This window comes from Misgurnus anguillicaudatus, chromosome 15 (genome assembly GCF_027580225.2).
Source record: "Misgurnus anguillicaudatus chromosome 15, ASM2758022v2, whole genome shotgun sequence".
NCBI lineage: Eukaryota > Metazoa > Chordata > Actinopteri > Cypriniformes > Cobitidae > Misgurnus > Misgurnus anguillicaudatus.
In genome coordinates, this window is record NC_073351.2 from 15605875 (window position 1) to 15629551 (window position 23677).

The window sequence follows — 23677 nt, forward strand, 5'->3', positions numbered from 1 at the left end:
AAATTAAACAAAGCTGAGTGGTGTGATAAGCTGTTAGCAAGCTCTAGCGTCTCCCGCTGACTGACGGCTGGGCGTGGTTTTCCGGGGGAAGTTTTCCGGCGGAAGCCCATATAAAGAAGTGATACGTATCGAAAACCCCTGAAACGTCAGTTAGAACTGTAATCGAAAAAAACTAGCCGAAACTTGTACGAACCCTGGCGAAGTGCATTCGGCACAGAAATACTCTGAAACACGCCCAACTGTGGTTTTGACACTTTGCCTACGTTTAGCATGAGGAAACAACTCTATAACTGTGTTAATAAGTCAGAATGCTTGAAATACCATTAAACCACCCCTTTAATAACTGTATTAGAATGCTATCAATGGCTCAAGGCTCCATTGCCAGCTTTAAAATGATGTTTTGGAACAAGCAAAAGAGCCGTTGGATGAGACGCGGAAGAAATAGTCCAACTCACAATAGCGATTTAAGAACAAGAACCAGACCAATCCCTTTAAATATATCATGTGATTGATGTCTTGAGGTGTGGTAACCGTAGTATAAGCGGAATAATTGACTCCGGCAAGTTGAATTATTGAAAAATAATGGTTGAACACCTCGGGTGTGCATTATTTTACTAATAATTCAATGGCCCGTCGTCAATTATTCCTTAATTATTTTTTGCATCACAGTTACTATTTATCTAGCACAGTTGAAATGTTTCTTGTTAAAAAATATAGACACATATTTCAGAGAAAGAAGTCCTGCTTAAAAGTTTGATTTTATGTGGGGTTCCTCTTTGGGATGCGACGATAAATGCCAATATACACTAATAATACGTGGCCGATAACTATTTGGAATCGTACAGCCAATATTATGCACAGCTATTTCATGTACTACTGCTTTTGATCAATAAGTCCTTATCGACCTGAAATTACTGTTAGTTTGAGCCATGTATAACACACGTCAAACATAATCATTATACATATTCTTTATTATCATGAAAATACCTGAAATGTTTGAAGAACAGAAATATAAATATATAAATATACATTTCCCGGAGCTGCGTGTCATACCTTTGTGTAATGGTTCTTCTTCTGCGGCCCATATTGAGTTTCTGCACGGGAGCGTCATCTGTCTTTGGATGTAGCGGCATCTCACCGTAATTTATTGAGAAGCATCATCGGCCGATATATTGGTGCACCCCAGTTCCTACCATCAGAAGGTTTGAAAACCCCTGTGCTAGGACACATCTGCTTGCGTTTTTGTGGTTTGTGACTACACATTTTGGACGGAGTATAGAAAGATTCGAAAAGGTTATCAAAATATTATTGTTGCAGTGTTGTGCTTCATTATAGAGTACATTGTGTTTTTGTTGGTGTGTCACATGTTGTGTTGGCATGTTTGTATGCTGTCTGCTACTTGCTGCTGCACATTTGACCGTCTGTCTGTCTGTCTTTCAGTGAGTCATGTAGTTAGTAAAGCTCACTCTGTTATTGTTCTCATCATTTCTGGACATTCTGCACGCAGCGGGTCAACCTCCTGGAAAAAAATACGGTTTTCATTTCCACAAGCTCTGTTTCTGGGATTTAATATAATAATTGGAAAGGAAAAAGAAAACCCTTTTTCTTGCTGCATACGTTTGTCTGATGTTTATTCTGATATGTGGTCTGTACAGTCTGTGCAGAGAGAGCCCGAGTCACGCTACTAGAACAATACTGGAGCAAAACAAACCCGAGCATGCCACTCCACTCCCTCCACTCATTTTCTGCAGTATGCTTATGTAACACTGTCTTGAAAGCAACTGGCTGTTTCTCCTTCTCTCTTTCTTTGTGGCTCTCACTACCTCGTTCCAAAAGTCAGCTTTATTTTGCGGATCCTTTTCAATTGGCATTGACTACGTTTACATGTACATTAATAATGCAATTATTTCCAATAAACAGAGTAAGGACTTAATCGCAGTAAGATGTTTGGAGACTGGAGCTAACCTCTTTAATCCTGATTACATGCATTTTTTATTTTGTGATTATTAGATTTGGTGTTTGCGTTAGTATGTCACATTAAGTATTGATTTATACTGTTTTTTTCTGATTTATTCTTTTATATTTTCTAAACTTTAAACAATTGTCGCCTGGCGTTGGGGTTAGAGTTGGGTTTGGGTAAGGATGTCATTTTATGTAAATCTAACCCTTAACCACAGCGACAATGGTAAGAAAGTAGGACAAAACAGTTGAGTAACCAATCCGTGAGAATGCCATGGAAAAATGACCAAAAAATTCCGTGACTATCCCACGGAAATTCTTGAAATCAGGTTGGATTAAAAACAGCATCCGACAACTGTTTTAATACATGCTACTTAATTGCATTATTTTTATCAAAGTATTGTGTTTACATGAGGCAAAGTATAATTGCAATATTGCCAAAATTACATAATAATCACATTACCAGTGATGATTCATCCGGCATCCCTCCTCCTTCCCAAATCTCTCTGCACAGTCTTACCATGGAACTTGGGTCTCGAGCCGAGCCTATGGTTCGGCTTCCTCTGAGGACAGCAAGCCAAGTTTTATTTTACCATCATTCAATAGACTGAATGCGCAGGCGAACTACTGAATATTTTAGACAATAGAAAGAGACACACTGTTCAGAACATTGTTGTTGAGCGTTGCAACATTTGTCTTGTTTCTCATTCTGAGGCTTGGCCCAAAGTAGCCCCTTACAGACTGAAAGTCACTGGATTAAATTCACGCTCTTCTTGTATATTAAAATATCAACCAGAATCATCATCTGTTCTGACTGGCTGTGATTTTGGTGTGAAACCCAGCAATTTCTTTTTCAAACTTGCTCTGGCAGAATCTTGTCATGTCGTGTCTGGTTAGGACACAGTGTTAAACTTCACAGTCATGATCTCATCCTGCTTTCTGGGACATGAACGTTGCAGTGTCATTATACAGCATGCCTTTCATACCAGAACAGAGGCCTGTGTGTGTATGTTTACATGAATGCGATGTGTGTACGTGTGTGAATGTAGCTTCCATGGAATTTGAACAACTCTGGAGAGGATGTCATTACAGCACCGGGAACATCAGATTGCTGTCCTGATACAAAACTATCTGCTGGGTGGGTGCTGATATGAGCATGTGTATCAGCTATATTATATGTCTGAAGCAGACGGCGGTGTTATTGTCCATAGCGCCCTATTGACTGATGGGAGAGCTGTCTTAAATTTAATTGGCGCCACTCCAGGTGCCCGCTGGGGCCAGAAATCTCAGTCCCAGACTGGAGCCATGTAAATGTGGTCACCATCCCTGACAGATGGCCTGGGCCTAGATGTGGGGGGGGACAAAATATAAGAGATTTTTAGACAGCAGGATTGCAGTGTGATATTAAAATGTACACATCTGCACATACTGAGAAACATGTGGAGTGTGGATACACACACAGACACTGGCTTCAGGGTACATTTTCAATTACTTTTACCTGTGTGTCTGTCTGTCAGCGGCACTTAAAGTTTGTTATGAAACATTGTCAACCAATTTGGTAGTTGAAGCTCAAGTTTGGGTTGTTCATTTAAGTTAATAAGTCTCTATCTGGGTTGCGTTTCCCAAAAGCATTGTTAGCCAACTACTGTTGTAAGTTTCTTCGTTACTGACAAAGTTCAACAATTTGCTGTTTCCCGAAACTATAGTTCAAACGAACATTCGAAAGCTGCATCGCAAACTTGTGTGGTTTGGACGACAGCTCTTCCCTGTCATTAGAAGCATAATTCCTTGTATGTAGACTTACGTTGATCATGCTTTTGAACAAAATAAGCAAAAAACATGTAGTACATTCTACATTCATCATTCTAGTAAATATATTAAAATATTATTTTACGTCTTTAAGTTTTTAAACAGAATTAAAGTGTTGCATCTGAAAACTGCGCATGTGCACAGTCCTACGAGCTTTAAGACCTTGAGTATTCCCTCGGACGTAAGAGGGAACTTGCGCCTGAATTAAATATAAAAACAGATAGCTATATCACGATAAAAAAAACAGTCGTCCGGTGCAATATATGTTATTTACAGCAGTAATCTGACATTAAATCGATTTGAACAGATTAATTAGTACTACACCTCCCACGTGACATCATCAACTATGTTGTTGAACCAACATGGTTCAAACGACAAATGTGCAACAAAGTTATTATGCTTTCGGGAAACCGTCGTGACAAGGTAGTTCGTTTCTGCAACTATGCATCGTTCTATGTTCGGTCGTTGTTCGGGAAACGCAATCTCAATCTCCTGACTCACTATAGTAGGGTTTCCATCCAAACGTGAAGCAAAAACAAACAAATGCTAATTAGGTGCATTTCCATCTAGTTGTTTGAACGAATGATTGGTCGGATTGGAACTTAGTAAGCAACAGTATAAAAAACAAGGAATGCTAGAAAAAGGCAACAGGACTGCATTTAGTTGCAATTGCAAAGTTGTACATTTACTAGCAGTGCAGCTTGTAATTGCCAAATTGCTGTGCACAGAAGAAGAAATGCAGAATTGTTGATGCAGGCACTAGCAGCAAGGGCATAGCGATGACATCAAGCCCCATATGTTGTAAATACAACATCAGCTGTTACAGCTATAGATGATCAGTCACGTCACGTGGGTTTAATGTTCACTACGTGAGAATTTATTCAGCAAATGCATTTCCATCTCCCATACTCTTTTTCAAAAACCACCTCAAGTGAGTATAAAAAACTTTTTTGCGAATTGAGAGATTTTTTATGCAGTACTTCAAAATGCGCATAAAATCGGGGTGATGGAAACCCCAACGTATGTTGCTTTCAGACTTAAGATAATGTGTTATGCTCTAATGGGATCTGTCATTCTCAGCCAGTGGAATGTAAATGATACTCTTGAGTAGGGAAGAGCCCAGAGGATATTTAGTAACTGAACAGGAGGAGCTGAATTCAATTATTCAATTATATCAACACAAACACAGTTTATTATCTGGCTGAAAAAAGACTGATGCCACACAACAAGAATTTTGCACTTACGACATGTTACACATATTTTAAATGTTAATATACTGTATTATAAAAGGAATACAGTCCACAGTCAGTTGTCATAAAAAAGGCTTGTCCACCAAATGGCATTTTACAGCAAAAGAACATCTTGCAACTTTACTAATAAACAAAAAGTGGCAGTTTTGCAGTCTTGGGGCTGTTAAGCTATACCAGACATGGGGACTTGGTGACTTGGAGTCGAGTCGACTTGAGTCGCTATTTTTGTGACTTGACTTGACAAAAAATAAAATACTTGAGACTTGACTCGGACTTGGAAGTTAAAGACTCGGGACTTGACTTGAGACACGATGACTTGAATGACTTGAGTGTTAATCACATAATGTTTTCAGTTTGAATATAAAATATATAAACTATTTTAAAAAATAAAGTTGACCCAGCTGGAGCGCAGGCTGAGAATGGCGTTGTCATGACTGAATCACAACACTATCATCAGTCATGTCCTCTCATACCTTACGCACACCACGCCCACTTAGATCAGATATCAACATGTCAGCCGGAGGGGTAGCGGGGGTCATCGCTTTCAGCTTCAACAAGATGGCAAAAGACGAACAGTGTGTTGCAAGACATGCAACATTAAAATCACGGACAGCCAGACGACAACCTCCAATTTCGTCCGTCATTTAAAGGTTAGTTGGTAGTTCGCTAATGTAATAATAGCTAAAGTAGCCATTAACCCTCATCATACCGTGTTGGGGACAAATGTGGGCAAATTAATTTTGATTTTTTTTTTAAATACTTCCCTTGATCTGAGCGGTACGAGACTTGGCTACTGTGTCTAAGTTTGCCCCCTGAACACACACAGAGAAAAATGACTGGATTTTACATTGTTAGGGCCGGTTCACATATCACCTCTTTTGCGCGCTCAAGTTCGTTATTTCAAATGTAGGCACGCGAACGGAAGAGATTACAATTTTGTTTGATTCCATGATGTATTTTACTGAACATGAGTATTTCTTTATATCTTTATATTCTATATATCTTTATTAAGATCAGATTCTGCAGGTAAAATTACAATAATAAGGTGACTTGACTTGACTTGGACTTGACTTGACCTACTACAGGACTTGACTTGACTTGACTTGACTTGACATAGCCTGTGTTTCGACTTGACTTGTCTTGCCCAAGAAAAAAAATACTTGGGACTTACTTGAGACTTGAAGGTTCAGACTTGAGACTTACTTGAGACTTGCACATGTGTGACTTGGTCCCATCTCTGAGCTATACTGTCAAGAATTGACAGCCAAGTGCACAAAGTTTGGATGGACTTTACCTCTGTTTTACATTTATATATTACATTAAATTAAAGTCCCTGCCTGGGTGCATCTAAAAAGTGCCATTTTTCACCTAAAAGTTAAAAGAAAATAGAAATTATATGAAATATCATAAACTGACGCCTGTTTTAACAAACCTGTATAAATTCCTTTGTTCTGATGAACACGAAGGAAAATATTTTAACCAGACCAATCAGAAGCACCATTGACTTCCATAATATTTTTTCCCACAATGGAAGTCAGTGTGGTGTTTCTGATCGGTTTGGTTACAAACATTCCTCAAAATATCTTATTCATCTAAATGAATATCTAAATATCGATTTTTGTGTGAAGTTTTTTTTTTTTTTGCATTGTGATGATAACTTTTTGAGAATTAAGCATAACCCCCTCCCAATTCTTATTACTGTAATTCAATTAAGTTGTACTAGAGTACAGCCATGAAAATTGTCCTGTTTAACAACACAATGTTTATTTTAAATATAAATATATTGAATATCACAAATAATTAGGGGTGCACTGATAAATCAGCCTGTAATCAGTTTCAACAGACAAAAGCAATTTTTCTCACTATCGGACATCGAATGATTGTTTAAGAACAGCTGATGATCAGGGCAGATTATATCCTGGCAATCAAAAGGGGCGGAACAACGGATCAGCACTTATACAGTGTGATTATTTTAAATTGGGTGACAATGACAACAGAATTGCGGTTTGCATCCTCTGCACATGTAGGAGTATAATAATGTGAAACAATGAGTAAAAGGCAAACCTATACGTACCTATCAGTATTGGTAGATGTCATTGAATAGTAATCAAATATCAGTATCAGCACAGAATATTGTATAAGTGCATCCCTATTGTAGTTGGGGGGGGGGCCTTATCACACCGCTCATTCTACTCTGAGAAAATCTTGATTGATGTGTGTAAAATGGTTTGATGGGACCTGATGACCTAAACTTGAAACCTATAGCTTTTTCCTGAGGTCACCCCTAAGGTATGCTGAAATGTGCATGTGTGTTTGTACATGTCACGCTAGGCCAGTAGTCCCCAGTCAGCAGTTTGAGGCTGCTGTAGGCAGAGCACATGTGCGTGATATTATTGTTGTACAGTTAGCGGCCGTTGATGGGTCTCGGCAGGGTCCAGGAGCCCCATGTCTCGCTGGTGAGGGGCCATTAGACCCGGCTAAACCAGAACTCACAATCATTTCCAGATGGCAGAAGTCGTCTGGCTCAGGAAAGCACTAGACCAGCAACTGAATAAAAACGTAATTGGCCACAGATGGTCATTGGATGTGTAAGCATATGGGCTGAAACCTGGTTTGTTGTCTTCGGGAGGTTGAGACATGAAAGAATTGAAAACTGACAGTTCAACTTTTCACAGCAACAACAAACCTTTAGTGACTCCACCCAACACAAAGATTTGTTTATAGCCCTCAAAGCAATTCAGGGGTTTAAACCAAGATGGATGGATGATAGATAGATGGATGGATGGATGGATTGATAAATGGATGGATGGATGGATGGATGGATGGATGGATGGATGGATGCATATGGATTGATAAATATCATACATCTTCAAGTTATTTTGGCAAAAATGACATGCAACCAAATTCAAGGTTATTTAGAGTAGAAGTTGGTTACTCATAGCCGGACTATATTGGGTCTATAGTTAGCCATCATTTCAACGTCTCGGTTTTTGCTTGCTGGGGACGTTCCTGTCTGTTAGAGAAAGTCAAGATGGAGCATTTTACCAATTCAGGACAGATTTAGAAAAAACGTCTAATGAAAATTTATAAAAATATGTTTGACCATACCCTGTATTATGACAACTTGTTCAACCATTTGCATGTAAAGACTTATACTATGAACTGATGCCTAAATGTTATGGGGGGTGAGACTATTCAACAAAGACCCATTATAATACATTTTGATCAACATGACATAAGCAACTGATAATGTAGGAAAAAGCAAAGAATTGTACATAATCATTTGCATTGATGTACCAAAGAATTTGCAACTTGTTCAAAGAAATGAGAAACAGATTTTTTGATGTGCACAAGCGACACAATGATGTGAGAATTGAACATGTAGTTTTGAGAATTTAAATTCTGATCAGAGAATTGAATTAAAGCGACTGAGAAAAACTGTAATATTATGTGTACTTTTATTGTAATGGAATATTTATTATTATATTATATAATAGTAATAAAAAGCACAACATTCATTCATATGTTAATAAAAACTAAGACCAAAATAGATGGGTGGGTGGGATGGATGGATGGATGGATGGATGGATGGATAGGTAGGTAGGTAGATAAATGAGTAGATAAATGATGAGATGGATGGATGGATGGGTAGATGGATGAGTAGATAGATCAATTGATAGATCAATAGATAGATAGGTGCACTAATTGGATGGATGGATGGATGGATGGATAGCTTGATAAATGGATGGATGGAAAGGTAGGTAAATGAGTAGATATATAGACAGACAAACAGACAGATAGATAGATGAGTAGATAGATGGATCGATGGAAGAGTAGATAGATCAATCGATAGATCAATAGATAGATAGGTGCACTAAATGGATGTATGGATGGATAGGTAGGTAGATAGATAGATAGATAGATAGATAGATAGATAGATAGACAGACAGACAGACAGACAGACAGACAGATAGATAGAAAGATAGATAGATAGATGAGTATATAGATGAGTAAATAGATGGATCGATGGATAAGAAGATAGGTCAATCGATAGATCAATAGATAGATAGGTGCACTAAATGGATGGATGGATGGATAGGTAGGTAGATAGGTAGATAAATGGATGGATGGATGGATGGATGGATGGATGGATGGATGGATGGATTAATAAATGGATGGATAGATAGGTAGATAAATGAGTAGATAGATCAATAGATAGATAGGTGCACTAAATAGATGGATGGATAGATAGATGGATGGATGGATAGATAGATTGATAAATGGACGGACAGATGGATATACGGACAGACAGACAGACAGATAGATAAGAAGATAAATGGATCAATGGATGAGTATATACTGTAGATCAATCGATAGATCACTATGGATGGATGGATGGATGGATGGATGGATGGATGGATGGATGGATGGATGGATGGATGGATGGACGGACGGACAGATAGATGAGTAGATAGAGAGAGAGAGAGAGAGAGAGTGAAAGAGAGACGGACAATTTATAGTATACTAAGGGATAATGCAGCATGAAGTTAAAACAACTTGGTTTTGCAAGTCAATTCAACCTACTATTTTAAATTTTGACCTGTGATAAGTTGACATAACTTAACTTGTTAAGTTAAAGTAACATAAAATATATGTATTGCTGCATTTGTTTTACAGTGCATTTAACTAAATTTTACACAATTACTACAAGGTGACTCTGGAATAAAGAGAAAGTATCAGTTTAAAGCTTTGTAATTTTGGTTACAAACTCAGTAGTACAACTGTTGTTTTTCTGAACATGAATATTTGTTTCATATGTGTCTTTCTCTCTGTTTTTCCTCAGTGAAGAGAGTTATACAGTTATTGACTACGCACTAAGAGATCAGATCAGGGTGGGGTCGTGTCAGGCAGAAGACTTGAACCTCTCTCCTGTACGTGCCACTGCGGGAATGTTAACGTCAAAACAGAGCGCAGCCAGTCACCTCTTCCAAATCACATTCCTCAGTAACCACTCCAGAGACAACGTCACGATGGTCTTGGGGGCAGAGCTACTGTAAGTACTTAAATGTTGATATTCATTGTGCATATCTTCATTTCTTTTCATTTTGTTGTTTAATATATTTTTTATGAAGCCATTTTATTATTTTAAGCAAGATTTTCTACAGTGAAATAATTCCTTAATTTCACTTTCACTATAGGGTGCATTTCGTTTGCTTGCACTCAGGTGAAGATGTTTATATATTTATTGGTTGTCAATGTCATTATGCTGTGACTCATTCATTCTTCTGGATTTCACGCTGAGATTAGATTTTACAATAAAGTACACATGCTGACTTAGCGTTTAATTGACTGGGACTTTCCATGCGTTTTACCACCCCATTACCATCACCCCATCAATCAGACACACATTTACTGGAAATTATTCATATTTCAGGCAGTCTGCTAAACAAACATTATCGATTGCTTGATCTACCACACCCTGTTCTTTTAAATCGGGTTTTCAACAGATTGTTTGTAACTGTAGGTAAAGTACATTTTATAGTGCCAAATGCTGCTCATAAATGACACAGATTGTAAGTAAATATCAGTAAATTTGAACATGCAAGTCAGTGTATGACTGTCGAATGGGTTTTGACAGAGATATTTAGCAGTGTTTTGCACTTGTTTTGAGGAACTTGGGTCAGGAACATGGAGATGTGAACAGAAGTTTGAATTTTTGTCATGACTGAAACGCTGCACATTTGTATCATTCCTTTACTTTCATCCCTCCAAAATAATCCTCCTCTACCATTTAAAAACCAGAAAACCCTAAATACATTAATTTCATGTAAATGTTAATCTATCATGACAAACTATATATTGTTGGAAAGGTCTAAGAATGTAGTTTTCATATTTCAAAACCTTTTAGCAGTACTAATAATAAGGAGTGTGACGAGATCTCGTGCGACGAGATCTCGCAAGCTTAAAATTGTATCGCGAAATTAATTATGTCACGACTCGAGATTTCTTGTGGAGGTGAAATGCTGGTCGTTTCTCAAACAAAAGGCTGCATCATTTGGAGGTCGCATTTGTAGATTGCATACTTCATAAAAACTGTCTTATTACAGAATATTAACAATTATAAAGTTTACTATTATATTACGTTAATCGTAAATTGTTGTAATATGCTTATGACTTGCGAATGTACTGCTCAGTTAACTGAAATAAACCAGGCTTGATGACGTATGCGGCCTGCATATGCGACCTCCGGAGGATGCAGCTTTCTGTTTGCGAAAGGGCCACTGTCAGCATAAAGTTTCTGGCTAAACCTTTTCCAGTGCAGTGTGCATGCATTATATTCAGTCTTTTACTGCATGTGCTTTTTTGTTTGGGCTTCCAATAATGTTCATCTAAGACGCGTTGCGATTGTCTGTTGATCAGTTTCAGAAGTGTCTCAGCAGTTTAAACCCTCACTCGGAGTTTATCTTTGCATGTTCTTGCTCAAGAATAACTTCAAGAATAGCTCAAGAATAATTTCTATTATAAAGAATTGGACAAAACGTAAAATATTTAAATGGATTTTGACGTTGTTTGTTTAAAATTAAGCTTTTAAAGTTTAGATTCTGAAGTGAAAGTAACAGAACTGGGTCCGTTAGCGCCCCTGGCAGGCATTTGTTATAGTACATATACATGCTGCTTTTTATTACAAAGGCTACGTTTTGATACTTTATTTGAACAAATTATTATTGCATCGTCATTATTATGTAATTTTAAAGGTTTATTGCTAACTTGGGTCTATTTTTATTATAAAAAATATCAAAATACTTCATTATCAGTTAGCAAAATAATTGTAAGGGACAGTCCTAGATTAGTTAAAACATTTCAAAATAATGTGATTTCAGTTTCCCAATCATTTATTTTATCATTGAGGATTTCTTAAAAAAATGAAAAAAATCTCATCTCGTACTCGTGTCTTGTCTCGTCTCGTAGATTAAGTGTCTCGTCACACCCCTAGTACTAATAATGCAGTAACTGTAATTTATTCATTTGTGACAAGAGTATGCAGCAAACCAACACAAACCTCAGTTTTTTGATCATTTTATGTATTAAAAATAATACAATAATGCATTTTTTATCTATTACAAATAAATGTAAACTTCTATAAAAAAATTATATTTTCACCTCCAGACACTTCCGTAAAAAAACGTTAAAGTGTCTTCTTTAAAACAAGACCAAAATTAGGCTTCTAGACCAAAAAATGCCAGAGTTATATTTATTTGAAGGTGCATCCCCCACACTCACCAGTTAAAGGGTTAAAGCATTTTATTTAGCTAAAACCGGCTTATAATGTTAGTATGTTTTAGTTACCATTTACAGACTACTTGTGCTTCTTTCTGTGTATACATGGTTGGTCTAGTCACTAAATACTAAATAGGTACTGATATATAATCCTAGGTGGTGGTCATATAGCGTGCTCTCATGTGCATGACTGGTATAAATAAATTCTCCATACGTTCATGTCATGCTGCAACAGTCTTATATAACTTGCTATGATCGCAGTGCATGTATAAAAACACATCCTCCCTCATTCCCTGCCCAACATCAGATAGTGCGAGCAAATATTTGACTTAAATAAACATTCATCGTTTCAATTTCCTCTCTTAAATAGCTTTGGTTTTCTTTCCAAAGTTTCTTCTGTTGAAAACTTTCTTAAATTTATACAGTACTGTGCACCATGAATCAAATGGTCATTTTCTGTTTTGTAGCACAGTCTGTCTGGCTCAGACAGCACCTATAAACCTATTTACTTTAAAACCCTGAAGAGTGACACGGTTCTTTACTGCTACTAAAAGACTTTTGGCATCTAATGGAAAGTGAGATATGAGTTAGTTTTTTGTGTTTGTTTTGATATGCGTGTGCTGAATTTTTGTTTTTGGCAGGTGCATGGCTTATTTTGAAGAGTTTATGAACTGCTGTTGTGAAGCAATACTTGATGACATTCTGGGTACATCATGTACTTTGGAAAATAGCTGTTTTTAATTTTTTTTATTAAACTGAAAGGTACCAAAAAGATTTTTGTGGAATTGACAGTTTGATTAAGAGACATCTTGAAGTGGTAGTGATGTATTATCATCTATAGCTGAATGGTACTGTATAAATTCTCCTTTTCTCTTTTTATCTCTTCCTTTCATTGGTTTCGTTTAAAGGATCAGAACGTTTTTCTGCTAAACCACGTTGTAGCATTGTTGGTGTTCCACGTATGACGTGACATCTACCAGAGATGATTGTTTACTTCGGCTTCTGGTGAAGAGTCAAAATGACTGTAGTTCTTTCGAGGAACGTTCGGCAGCACAGGACAAGTTCCCCAACATTTCTGGACCTCTGTGTGGCTCCACCCTGAGTAGTGTCTAATTACGTACCTCCTGCTGCTGTAACAGCGGCGTTCATTGTTGACTAAGTCCTTTATAACAGTGTGCGTATTTGTGCCAAACTTCACCACTAGTATGGAAAGCCCCCAATTCTCCTTCTTTTGAAAATGCTTTCGATTCTCGACCCTCATTGTGATGTCATTAGCAATTTTTTTGTATGCTGTTCATTCAACTGTACTACCTGTGAGACGGGACATTGTTCAAGCTGTTGCCAAGAGATCAAATGTTGTAAGGGATTTGAGCTTATTCTCCGCCTCCTGGCAGACTGGCCTGCTTTAGATATTCATCTCTACTGTAAAATGCGTCCTAAATATGAAAGGCAAAGACACTCACTGCCCCTTAAATGGCTTTATGAATGATTAAGATAATGTACTGGTTTGAAATTAATTAAAAAAGGCCAAGTGTAGACGTTATGTTTAAAGATGACTACTTCAAGATCATATTTTATGGATGTTCCTCATTGCTTTCTCTCTGTTTTGCCTTCAGGTAGATTTTGAATAGTGACTTCATAGCTTCTCCTGGTACTCAAGATGCTTTCACTGACATTTCATGTAAAATAATCTTTACAGGGCGCAATAGGTCTGGTATTTTGGCCCTCAGCTGTCTGAAAGCTTGTGGTAGCGTGTTGAAGCAGAGCAGCATGCAGGAGACTTAACCAGTTATGTATGAAAACGTACAGTAAGGCCTTTCAGGCGATGCTGGTTTCTCTGGTGTTTTAAAAAAAAAAAATATGTCTCTGCGTTTGAATGATCCTATGAGTTCAATTGATGAACGGACACTGAACCAAAATTGTTTATCAGACAAAAAAACACATTCCCTTCAGATAAAACATTAAGTAAGGGATAATGTGTAGGCAGCAGGTTGTTATCACACAAATGTGACCCTGGACCTCAAAACCAGTCGTAAGTGGCACATGTATATTTGTAGAAAAATGCAAAAATACAGATAATATTAGTATGCCAAAAATCATTAGTATGTTATGTAAAGGTTATGTTAGATGAAGGTTTTTGTAAATTTCCTACTGTAAATATATCAAAACTTTATTTTTGTAAGTGGATGCAGCAAAAGCGTGGCCAGAAACTCGCCTACAAACTTTGTGTTGCTACCCGTTCCTAGGGGATTTTTAATTCAAGTTTGTTTTTTTATGTAAAGCTTACAACTTCTCCAATCCTGGCAACGACATTACATCATTACAACGGTAAGACAGTAGTGAATGCTAAAACACAAATTTTTCTTTACTAATAATATGTGTTAAAAGGCTATCTTTTGGACTTGAGCTTTAAATGCGATTTTCTCAGTATTCTAATTTTTTGCAATCTCAGTTTCCAGATTTTAAATTCTCTACCAAATATTGTCCTATCCTAACAAACCATACATCAATGGAAAGCTTATTTATTTACCTTTCAGATGGTGTATAAATCTCAATAAAAAATCGACCCTTACGACTGGTTTTGTGGTCCAGGGTCACAAATAAGCCCTGACTTATTTTGCAATATAAAAATCTGGTGCATGTACTTTATTCCGCTTATTACACGGCTATTTACCTCATACATAAGGTAAGGAGCATTTAATATGGATTTTAATTTTTTTGCTAATTTTAAGTTCTAAGTTTACTTTCGGTTTAAGATAAGACATTCAAAAGGTCACACACGATTTTGGTTTAATCACTATTTTCTATTTTTAAACACACTATTTTCTGTTTTTTTTTTTGTATGCAACTTTTTGTGCCGCTGTCTGTCCAGGTCTCACTGGAAGAAGAGATACCGTACTTACCGGAGTATAAGCCGCATCATTCAAAAATGCGTCATTAAGACGAAATAACATATATAAGTCACAGTGGACTATACGTCACGTTTATTTAGAAAATGATTTCACAAAATCCAAGCCGAATAACAGACATTTAATCTGGAAAGGCAAGTTATTCAATAAACAATAACAGACAGAACAGCAGGCTGAATAGATGTCTGTACGTTGAAGTAATATTATAAGTTATTTAAACGACAAACCATAGCAAACAGAACTTACCTGGAAGGTTGAATAGGCTAAATTAACCGAACAAGCCAACTAGCATGAAGTTTGCATACTCGTCATTCCACATTATTGAATTACATTATTACAGGAGCAGCATATGGCGGACTCTCATGGCTGTAGACGGTAATGTTGTCTCTTGTCTCATAAATGTCCAAATGAATTCATACTGACTTACAAGGCGCACCTGACTATAAGACGCAGCACCAGCCAAGTTATGAAAAAAACACGGCTTATAGACCGAACAATACAGTAGTAATATCTAAGTGTGAACTTCTGGTTAAAGGTGCAGTGTGTAATTTTTAGATGGATCTTTTGACAGCAATGCAATATAATTTTGATAACTATATTATCAGTGGTGTATAAATACCTTACAAAATTAACGGTATTGTTTTTATTACCTTAGAATGAGCCATGTTTATTAACATACACCCCAGGTCCCCTTACATGGAAGCCGCCATTTTGTGCCATCATGTTTCAACAGTAGCCCTAAATGGACAAACTGCTCTACAGAGCGCATTTGTCAATATGTTGTCTCAGACATTGAAATATTTGTCCTGTGATGGCTACTGTAACTTCTCTATGTGTTTTGAAAGGGAGGGGTGCAATTTTCAATCTCACCACTAGATGCCGCTTAAATCTACATATTGTACCTTTAAATAAAGGAGTAATATTAAAAATCATTTGTAAATAAACTCATATGTAAATAAAAGACATGTTTATATTTACTATTTGTGTAATATTAAACTGTACCTGTCAATGTGATTTGCAGAATCCTTTTTACCTTGTGTTGTTCGTTTTAAGTGTTTGTTATCTCGGAATAACATACCTTGGAATATCGCAACTGGCCGATCAAAATTGTATAGTGCTGTGTAATAAATTGTGTTAAAATGATCATAAACTGCATAGTCCCACTAATAAGCAAAATTATTAAAATTTACCAACTAGTGCTGAATAGGAAAATTAAGTTGGAGTTTAGTTTGAATGTTTTTTACATGTCTTTCAAATTTTTATGCATGGTTTCATGTTCTCTGTAGTAAAAAATTCAACACACAATTGCAAGCAGCCTGGGTTGTACTTTTGTTTTTATACATGGTTTTCTATAACCTTAGAACAGACCTTTTTTTTTGCCAAACAGAGGGGAACCAATGTGCTGATCTTATGTAAATCAGTTTGCTCCCTATTTAGTTTTTAATCAACAAGAAATTGGCATTCCTTATTTACCTGTTTTTTCTTTGTCATATTTGTGCACTTACTCTCTCCAACACTGTCATTTCCACCTAACTCAGTGTCACATGTAAATGATTGTATAATTGTACTCATGCACTCAAGCAAGGTGCAGATGGGTCAGATATGCAAGTCATCTGCTGGTGTGGTGTAGCGTAGAGCAGTGGGAAGGCGTTCGCTACCTGTTGTTATCATGTGCGCTCAGATTCCAGGCATGTAAAAAGACAGCTGCCCTTCCCACGCTCACTAAACACCCTGGAGAGGAGCGGCTGGGGTTCATTCGAGCATATTTGTGTTCGTAATTGTCTCTTCACGCTCTTTGTGCCTGTCCAAATATTAGATGCGTCAAGAATAAATGGTGGTTGACTGTCAGTTAGTACTGCTTATTTGAACAAACCCTCGAGGTATTTGACTGTATTAAAGCCATCACATACCATTTGCGTGGTTTATTGAATAATGTCGTGCTTCAATATTTCAAACATTTACAGTTTTCTAATCAGCTTTATCTTTTTGTCTAGATTTACATGAAAGTCTGAATATCATATAGAGTAAATATTTTGACCTAAAAACCTGGCATTGTGGCAGAGAGTTTTGCATTGAAGCATTTCAAGAAATGTTTCACATGTGCAAAATTTGTTAAAATCATTTAGATGGCACAATAATTTACATTTAGATTTGTGTGAGTACTCGGTAGTTTATCCCCTCTTCTTTAATGGCTCTTAAACACTAATTCATCCATAAACAGTAATTGGTCAGTGAATGAGGCATTTTGGACTCGTGAACATTAACGGTCCTAGTAATGGAACAGACGAGGGGCCTTCCTGACCCTTTCTGCTGTAAACCGGACCAGAATGAGCCAAGCGTGCTGCGTGACTCACACAGCTGGTCACTTTAGGTTGTGAAAGCGAATGAGATGTTGGACCGGCGTCTGTGTGTGCTGCGGTCAGGCCGGGCGTCCCGCAGGTTGACTGCCTCATATTAGCGGCTCATTCGGTGCAAGTACAGTGCAGCTTTGCTTTGAAAACACCATGCATGTGTTTGTCCAGTTGCTTAAATGTTTACAGGGTCATGCACTTCAGACTTGTGTCTTGCATTTAATTAAACCTAGACAGGATCTACACATTGCAACACAACACGGGTCTCCAGACATGTTTTTCAACTAATTTTAACATGACACGCGGAGATGCTGCATGGCACGAGATGCTGATAAAGACCCCTATGTCTGCTTGTAACATGCAGGTTAAAAAAACACCTTACTTTTAGATAGACTTTCGTCCATTAACATTGCAGGTGATTGTCTCTTTAACAAAAGTAACTAATTTCCATTTCTTACAATACTCAAGTTAAATACTTTGAGCTGAGAGATATCAGTGTTAAAGGAATATTCCATTTTCTTAAAAGAAAAATCCAGATAATTTACTCACCACCATGTCATCCAAAATGTTGATGTCTTTCTTTGTTCAGTCGAGAAGAAATTATGTTTTTTGAGGAAAACATTGCAGGATTTTTCTCATTTTATGGACTTTAGTGGACACTTAACACTTAACTCAACACGTAACTTTTTTTTTCGACGGAGTTTCGGGGGACTGTGGGCGATCCCAGGCGGGGCGTGGGGGTCTTGTCTAGCGGGGCGATTGTCATTTTTGACAAGAAAAATAAAAAATATGCTCTTTTGAACCACAACTTTTCGTCTAGGTCCGGTCCAGCGCGACCTAACGTAAATGCGTAGTGACGTAGGAAGGTCACGTGTTACATATATAAAACGCACATTTGCGGACCATTGTAAACAATTACACTGACACAAAGACATTAATTAGTATCAGTTGACATACAAGAACGTAGGAACGGTCCTCTTTCAACACACTTGTAAACACTGGGGCGGAGTTTCGCATTCGTCTTCTGTGACCTCTTGACATCATGACGTACTGCGTGGGGTCACCTGGCGCATCACGACCAGATCTAGACAAGAAGTTGTGCTTTAAAAGTGTATATTTGTTATTTTTCTTGTCAAAAGTGACAATCGTTTTGCTGGATGGGACCCTTATGCCTCGTTTGGGATTGTTTGTGGTCCTTTGAAGCTCCGTTGAAAAAAACTGTTACGTGTTAAGTTAAGTATTAATTGTTGGTGTCTATTAAAGTCCATTAAAATGAGAAAAATCCTGCAATGTTTTCCTAAAAAAACATAAATTTCCTCTCGACCGAACAAAGAAAGACACCAACATTTTGGATGGCATGGTGGTGAGTAGATTGTCTGGATTTTTCTTTTAAGAAAATTGAATATTCCTTTAACTTTAGCTTGTGTATGTCACATCTCCAGTGTCGTCACCTGCCTGATCTTTCCTCTCTGTCTTTTTTTTCTTCATTTTATTTCTTTTCTTGAGAGCTGCCGAGTGCTCTCAGTGAAACTGAATAAACAAAAAAAGCTTTGAAGAAAGAACAGAAGCTTCTTGTACTGTGAGTGCTACCGGCAAGGTCCAGTTTCTCCTTGTAACATTACCTGGAGTCTGGCGGTGTGGGTCTATGAATGATAAAGAAAGCACTTGTGTTTAATGGATGAAGCTGCTATTAAATGTTTTAGTTTACAATTTCAACAAAGACATTATAGACAAAATAATGTAAAAATTTATTTTATGGTCATTGGTTGACTATGTATTATCTGTTGTTGTTTTCTGGCAGTAATGAAAGGGCCCGCTGGATCAGTGCTCTCGGACACAAAAACAGTGAAAAGAATGCAGACAGATCAAGTGAGTAAAACTTAGACAACAGCACCACCCCATGGCCAAGCAGTGTATTACAGTTACACTTATTAGCTATTTCATTACTACTCATCATACCAGGGGCCAAGGATTTGAACAAACCCCTAACTCTAAGTAATAGTAACCTCTACATTTAAATTTGCCCTGAACCAACATTTATGACAATAGAGGTATTCAATTAATACTTTTTAAGGAATAAAATCTGGTGTTAATAAATGCATTTTTAATTGTTTCCATAAACAAAAAATGATAGTTTTGATTACATTATTAAAAGATGTAATGCTTTCAATGTTGGACTGTGATATTAAGTGTGATGTCATTCTCTGTTAGACGCCATGCAGGTGGAGGTGACAAGGACGTACACGGCCAGACAGCCAGACGAGCTCTCTCTGCAGGTGGCTGATGTTGTGCTGGTGTCTCAGACAGTGGACGGTGAGATCATCCACCTCATGTTTCCTTCTCTCAATCTCAGTAAAAAAAAAAGTTACACCGAACAACACTGAATTAGGGATGCATAACGATTAATCACGAATAATCTATAGCACAATAAAGGTTTTGTTTACATCATATATGTGTAAACTGTGTATAATAACTTTGTAGATAAATGCACACACGTGTATGTTTACACATGTTTATACATTTTTGTATTTATGTATCATTTATAGTATATATCAATATATATTTCTCTTAAAATTATGCACGTGTGCATATTTATGTATACATAACTATACACAGTTCAGACACATATATGAGGTAAACAAAACTGTTATTCTACTATAGATTAATCGCAATTATATCACGGGTCTGTTGAATGCTGCATTCTGATTGGCTGAGAAATGTTCTATTGGTGTTGATTATTTTTCTGTAAACCGCACACCTAACTTGTCAAATGTCTTAAAAATAGGCACCAGAGCAATGTGTGGTAACCGTGGTATAAGCGGAATAATTGACTCCGGTCCTTTGAATTATTTGAAAATAATGCACACCCGCGTCGTGCCGCATTACCACCTTAGTGTGCATTATTTTCTTATAATTCAATGGCCTGTCGTCAATTATTCCTTACTTAATCGCTATGCATCCCTACACTGAATGCATTCATTTTGATTTTGTTATGTAGTAATTGGATTTGTAGTGATTGTTTTTAAAACATCCTGCAACCACAGGGCTGTGTTTTCATGTAAGGGATAATATATAGGCAGACGATTGTTTTATAGCAAAAATTAGCATTTCGTTTAAAAGTGAGCTAATAATTTTGCAATAATAACCGGCTGGCTGTACATTATTCTGCTTATTAGACAGCTATTTACCTCCTAAGTGAGGTAAGGAACGTTAAATATTGATTTCATTTTTAACAAATGCAGACGTTCCTTGACGTTCAGATGTCACAAACACGCTATTTGGTTTAATTATTTGTGAATATAATATGATATATGTTAGTAAAAGATATAATCATATTTAATTTTTTGTAATAATAAACTGTACCTCTCAAAATGATTTGCAGATTTTGGATTACCATGTTTTATTAGTCTTGAGAGGTTGTTATCTGGAAACGACTGGCCAATCAGAATCATGCATTTCAACAAGTCGTGTAAGGCTTAAGGTCTTGGTTTTAATGCCGATGGTCAGCGGGTCAAGCATAGGTCTCGCTTAATCTGGTGCTCGATGACTGGCTTTCATGATGAAAGGGCAGGGCTTACGGGATAGGGCTTCAAAGGGCACTTCAATCTTTTAATGGACATTAAATATATGCTACAATAGACAGTTGAAAAGCTTTTCATTTTTCAACATTTTATCCACCAGTAAAGAGAGATTTTTTCACTTTTCACAAGAGTCATCAGAGAGCAGATTGAGATTGAAAAAAAATTACAAAGATTTTACATTTTTATTTAAATGTTGTTCCAAACCTGATTGACAGTTTTGTGAACTATAAAGTAAGCTACATTTTTCAGTTTCAGTGAAAGTAAAATTGGTGTCAGACGCTAGATTGACCAATAAATATAAGTCATATACAGTAGGCTATTATTTTTGTTATTCTAGAGCTTGACTGCCCCGGTCTACTTTCATTTTTCACCTAGATTAGAGTCACAATATTCTTCAAACTCACCATACAATACTTTAAAGTTTGGACATGATGTCATTTTTTTATTTTTTGTGAATTGACATTTGGCTGTGGTTTCAGGCTGGTATGAAGGGCAGCGTCTGCGGGATGGGGAAAGAGGTTGGTTCCTTGCCGAGTGCGGCGAGCTCATCACCTGCCAGGCGACTATTGAGAAGAACATGCAAAGGATGGATCGTCTGCAAAGCCTTGAGACCAACGTCTGAGCCCGTTTGACTTTCTTCCCTTTACAAATGCAGCACATGAAGATAAATGTGGATGGACTAACCCACTACACAACGAGAACTGCTTCAGTTGCATCCAAACACAATTACTGTATCACACCATATGAAATAATGTTTAAACAGCTTTTATGTAAATCTAATTATTATCGTCTGAGCTCAAAGCTCATTTTAAACATGAGATAAAAATGGGATCAGGTTTTTCTGCTAAAATGTGCCTTTTTTTACTTATTCAAAGTGACAACGGTTCACGCTAATATTTTAATTCAAAGCACTCCTGCATGCCGTGTGAACTTAAAATGTTGAATTAATAGCGTTATGGAATCCCTATTCAAAGTGAAGTTGTTATAGCCACACAAAAATATTCACTGACACTCGTATTGAATCTCAGGGAATGTAAACATGAATCTAACCACTGTAAATCATACCAATGTAAATATGTATCTGATAACCTGATAATACTGAACAGTATATATACTAGATGCTTTAATGTGCATTTAAACTGTAAATAAGTTTCACTGCTTGAAGGCAATTATGGTGTGTTTCACCAACCAACATATATCATATGACCAATATAAGTATGTGTTTGTAAATATACAGCAGAGACCTCCATTGACATATGGATTGTATTATAATCAATATACAGTATCAATATACTGTAAAGAAAATCTACCACTTAAAGGTGTAAAAACTAAATGACTCCAGACAATGCTAAAATAAAACATTAATAACAAAACAGATGTGCAATGGCTTCTTCTGAACAGTGTCACTCAAATAAATAAGCTGATGATGGTTGATGGTCATTGGCTGTCTCTCCTGGCGTCTCCAGCAGGGGTTTCCTGTGTGGTGATAAGGTCAATGATGGCTGAGATTATCTTCAGAGTGGGGGTCATTCCAGTCCACAGGTCGTGGTCTCCTTATCTTTTAACACATCCAGGTCCTTCCTTGGGTCCTAATTTATACATCAAATGTGAGGCACAACTGCAACCCAGATTCCAATGCATAACAACCCACCCTTAAGATCCCCAGTGGCAAATGGGCATTTCTTCAACTAGGGGCACTTTTAGCCTTGTGAAAAAACTTGCTCAAAAGTCATGTAACACAGTCTGATAAGTTTAAATAATTGTAAGAGGACAAACTTAGATTATAAGAGAAATTGTTAATATTTGAAATTTTTTCAGACCTGCAATGAACAAATGTCATTTCCACCGCATCTCAATATACAGCTGTTATTTAAAAATAGAATAACTTATGTCACTTCAGAATCATTTTTGTAAGTAGTTTTACCATTTTTCCCCTCAATAATTATTTTGTCAACAAGATAAGTTAACTGCCCTAAGGACCAAATGCTGAACTGTACACCTGTCACACTCTTCAATTTAATATTGGTTTGGGTAAGAGCATATTAAAAAATAAATAACTTGAATTGTTATATTAAGTAAAGAATGATCTCATAAATTGTGGGTACATTTTGATGTTTGATGAGAACTTTTTTAATATTTAAAAAAAACGTGTGTGGTGATGGTAATGATAGGGTGGTGGTGGAAATGACAATGAATTAATGTGAACGTAGAGAAACAGTAGAGATATTTCTTAGAAAAATTCCTAAACTCATCACACTCATTAAACTCAATTTACAAAGTCATTAAACATAACAACACATTTCTTTAGTGTAGTGCTGAGTTTGAGTCTCCCAAGTACCGCTCCACCCACTTCCTCATTGTCAGCTGATGGCTTTTGCAAACTTTTTTACCAACAAAACATAATCCATCAGCCACCAATTATCTATATCACAAACCTCAGGACACACTACAGTCATAGCCAACATCCATTTTTTCTCTTTTTCTCCACTGACTGACACTGAAGTTACAAAGGGTGCACTTGATCTGCGTTTGACCCTCAA

General features: G+C 36.9%; 1 protein-coding gene across 1 annotated transcript in view; it reads left to right on the forward strand.

Annotated features, from left to right (window-relative positions):
- The window catches only part of LOC129418897 (rho guanine nucleotide exchange factor 26), a 46542-nt gene extending 24032 nt beyond the window's left edge, over positions 1-22510 (forward strand). Inside the window, exons 12-15 of the mRNA XM_055173844.2 lie at positions 9862-10071; positions 19358-19425; positions 19768-19869; positions 21617-22510. Coding sequence (XP_055029819.2) covers positions 9862-10071; positions 19358-19425; positions 19768-19869; positions 21617-21759 — 523 coding nt within the window. The 3' untranslated portion in view covers positions 21760-22510. The remainder of the gene's footprint in view (positions 1-9861; positions 10072-19357; positions 19426-19767; positions 19870-21616) is intronic.
- The last annotated feature ends 1167 nt before the right edge of the window (positions 22511-23677 follow it).